Source organism: Lolium rigidum, chromosome 4 (genome assembly GCF_022539505.1).
Source record: "Lolium rigidum isolate FL_2022 chromosome 4, APGP_CSIRO_Lrig_0.1, whole genome shotgun sequence".
Lineage (NCBI taxonomy): Eukaryota > Viridiplantae > Streptophyta > Magnoliopsida > Poales > Poaceae > Lolium > Lolium rigidum.
In genome coordinates this window covers 149353352-149356695 of record NC_061511.1, presented here as the reverse complement: position 1 = coordinate 149356695, position 3344 = coordinate 149353352, and the positions used below count along the sequence as shown (strand labels likewise).

The window sequence follows — 3344 nt, the reverse complement described above, 5'->3', positions numbered from 1 at the left end:
TTTCAAAAAAATTGAAACAAAAAATTCGCACGTACATCTTCACGTGCTACGCGCTTACAAAGTTGTTTCATAAAAAATGAACTTATCATGTGACGTGTGTAAAAAAGACAAAATTCAGATCTGAAAACAATGCTTTTCACAGGATAAGTTTTCTCTTTTTTACATAGGCCACAAAAAATATTATTTTTTCGTGAAACTTGACGCATACACATATATTATGGAGATGTACATGTAAAATTTTTTGTCAAAATTTTTCCACACTTCGAAATATGTTTTGTTGGTAGAGGGAGCATATGCACCCAGGAGCCAAATTGAATTTCCGCTTCATTATTCCGAGATTTTTCTTACTACACTACCACTTGTTCAACGAAGAAGAATTGAAGGACATCAAATTGAAGGAAATGTGTAGCCCCGAACGCTGAACCGCTGGAATACGATCGACTGTTGTTCCCTTTGCCAACGCAGACGCCCTGGCCGGTTCTATCCAAACGCAGCGGCGCCATTCCCTCCCCCGCGCTCGCAGGCCACTGCTCCCTGCCTCGCCTCCCCATGCTTCGCCTCTCCGCCAACCCCTCTCCCCTCTCCCCGTCAGCCTCCCTCGTCCGCCCGCGCCGCCTGCTCCGCCTCCGCGCCCTCGCGGCTGCCGCCTCGGCCTCAGCCCCTGCATCGCCCTCCGCCCGCAGCCTCCGCCTCCTCGAATGGGGCAAGGTCTGCCGTGCCGTCGCCTCGTTTGCCGGCACCGCGCACGGACGCGAAGCCACCGAGGTAACGTACTCTACATCGCTGGAGTTCTGAATCTCCTCCGTCGCCTGATCGCGCACGACGGGCTTCTCCTCTGACGCGGGACGTGGTTGTGACTGCAGAAGCAGCTGTGGGGCGTGGAGGACGTGAGCTACGAGCGTAGTCGGGTGCTGCTTCGGGAGACCGAGGCGGCCGTGCGGCTGCTGGGCAGCTCCGGTGGGTCGCTGGATTTCTCCGGGTTGGATACGGTCGCGGTGAGCACATGAACTGTTCCACGTTTTTCTTCTATACAAACTTATACAGCTGAGCTGAACCAATAAAGCATTGTTCTGCGATCGGCATTTTGGCAGACTAGTTAAGGTGTACGTTCTCTCTATCGATAACTTCAAATATATATTGAACTACTGTAGCTCTGTGGTGCCTAAATGAAGTAAATTACAGTACAGTACCAAATCACGAACGTGAGCAACAGTGACTAAAGCACACATGTTCCATTATCTGTTTGTTGATCTCAATGTTTTACCACGATATCTGTATAGCATTGTTTGCCCCCGTCTCATTTGGCTTTGTACTTAGATGCCAAATGTCTTGGTGATGCCAGAGTCACAAATACAGTATTTGAATCTTGCATTCTCTGTTTAACTGAAGGTAGAGTCTGCAATAAATCGTGTCTCGGGTGGTTCGGTGATTAAAGGCCACGAAGCGATGGCAGTGGTTAGCCTGATGCTGCTTGTTGAGTCCTTGCAAGGAACTATTAAAGCTGCTATGAAGCAAGGCGAAGACTCGCGCGATCTATTAATGCCCCTTACAGAAACAGTAAGCTCCTGTTTTTTTTTCTAAACATCTTTTGACGTCCCCCAGTTCAGTGTGCTGAATGTTCTTCTAATCACCTGCAGATTCTAGATGCTGTTGTCAGTAAGTCACTAGTGAAGTCTATACAGGATATCATTGATGATGATGGCTCCGTGAAAGACACTGCAGTTTGGTCCCTGCATCCTGATTCTACTCTCTTTTTTTTAGTATTGATTTGATGCTACTTTTTATTTCCTTGCAAGAAAAACACAGTTTCTGTAAGCAATTCAGTTTGAAGTCGATATCTTCAAGGCAGCTTTTTGGAAAAAGAATGCCCTTCTTATGAATAATATTCTGCCATTCCTTCGATTGAATCACTACGGAGGGTTAGACATTCAAATGGCATATGTCCATATTTGAAGTTCTATGTGCCCAGGAATTCTGGCATCCTATGTTTGCAGCATTAATCAAAATTTGGTACAACTGTAGAAGTTGATTTCTTTTTTCTCTAACACACGCCTAAGCGAGTGTCTTTGTATATTAGAAGGAGCCGCAAAGAGGCGGAAAAACTGTACAAACTGTAGCAGCGCTACAAGAGAAAGACAGAGAAACAAAACAAAAGATCTAAAAAACAAGGACAAAAAGAAGAAAAGAAGAAGAAAACTATAGCAGCACTTAATCCTCATATGTTAAGTTAGTAATATCATATTGTCTAATGCAGATGTTTTTTCTTAAAAATAATTTTCTCCTGACCATCAATATAATTGAACATTTTGAATGGCAGTTGTGGTTCCTGATTGTACTTAGATATTCCATTTGAAGTATGTCCTGTTAACTGAAAATAAATTATTTATTTTACAGAGTCCTGAACTAAGACGATATCGAGATCAAGTTCAAGTCCTAGAGAGCAGGGTAGGTGGTTTTAGAGATTCTTTTGCTTACTGTAAATCTGCAATCATGCCTACTTATTTTCCTGCTATGTACAGCGAGGGCAGCTATATGGGTGTGCAGGAAACAAGTTGCAGTGGGTTTTGGTTCCTGTACTGTTGCATTTGTTTTTGAATTCATATATTCACACAGGCACCGCACATATGCATGCTGGCACCCACGCTGAGCATGCACGCACAAGTAGGCAAGCAAGTGCACGTTGCAAAAATATCATGCTTATGTTTTTTGACCTGGAGGATAAACTTCAGAAGAAAGTTATGTAATCGATAACAAAAAACACCAAAATATTAATGGTATGTGTTTTCCATGAATCAACTCTGGAAAGGAAACAAAACTTATGTTCCTCAGTTCCTCTTAACCTACAAAGTGCATCTGTCTGGTGGTAATGCTGTTGAGGGATAATAGTTATATGCTGACATGCTGTTACTTTTTCAGTTATGTCAGCTTATGGATAAGTTGATACGGAATGCTGACAATGAAGCTTCTTTATCGGTATTGTTTCATTCAACTCACTTCTTGTCAGAAAAACTCCATGCGCAATGAACTACAAACTGTTACTTTTCTCTAGGAAGTAAGCAGTGTAAATGGAAGATGCTGCATCAAAATGACTGGGAATAAGTCTTCAAATTTTGATGGATTACTACTCTCCAGGTGTGCTTTGCTAAAGAATATTTATATTATATTATTGGTGTCGCTTGTAGTAGGATTAATTTGGTAACAAGCTTAGATATCTGCTTGCTTTTTGTTGACAAATTTTCATAAGATTGGTGTTTTTAACTTTGCAGTCTTAGCTAGTAAAATATATGTTTGAGATTTGGATCTCCAAAGATACGAGATTAGTTTTATATCAGTTGGCACATACA

General features: G+C 42.4%; 1 protein-coding gene across 1 annotated transcript in view; it reads left to right on the top strand.

Moving 5' to 3' along the window:
* Positions 1–534: 534 nt before the first annotated feature.
* LOC124705960 (endonuclease MutS2-like) overlaps positions 535–3344 on the top strand; it is a 9225-nt gene continuing 6415 nt past the window's right edge. Inside the window, exons 1-7 of the mRNA XM_047237642.1 lie at positions 535–765; positions 864–995; positions 1390–1557; positions 1638–1721; positions 2395–2445; positions 2917–2973; positions 3050–3132. Coding sequence (XP_047093598.1) covers positions 550–765; positions 864–995; positions 1390–1557; positions 1638–1721; positions 2395–2445; positions 2917–2973; positions 3050–3132 — 791 coding nt within the window. The 5' untranslated portion in view covers positions 535–549. The remainder of the gene's footprint in view (positions 766–863; positions 996–1389; positions 1558–1637; positions 1722–2394; positions 2446–2916; positions 2974–3049; positions 3133–3344) is intronic.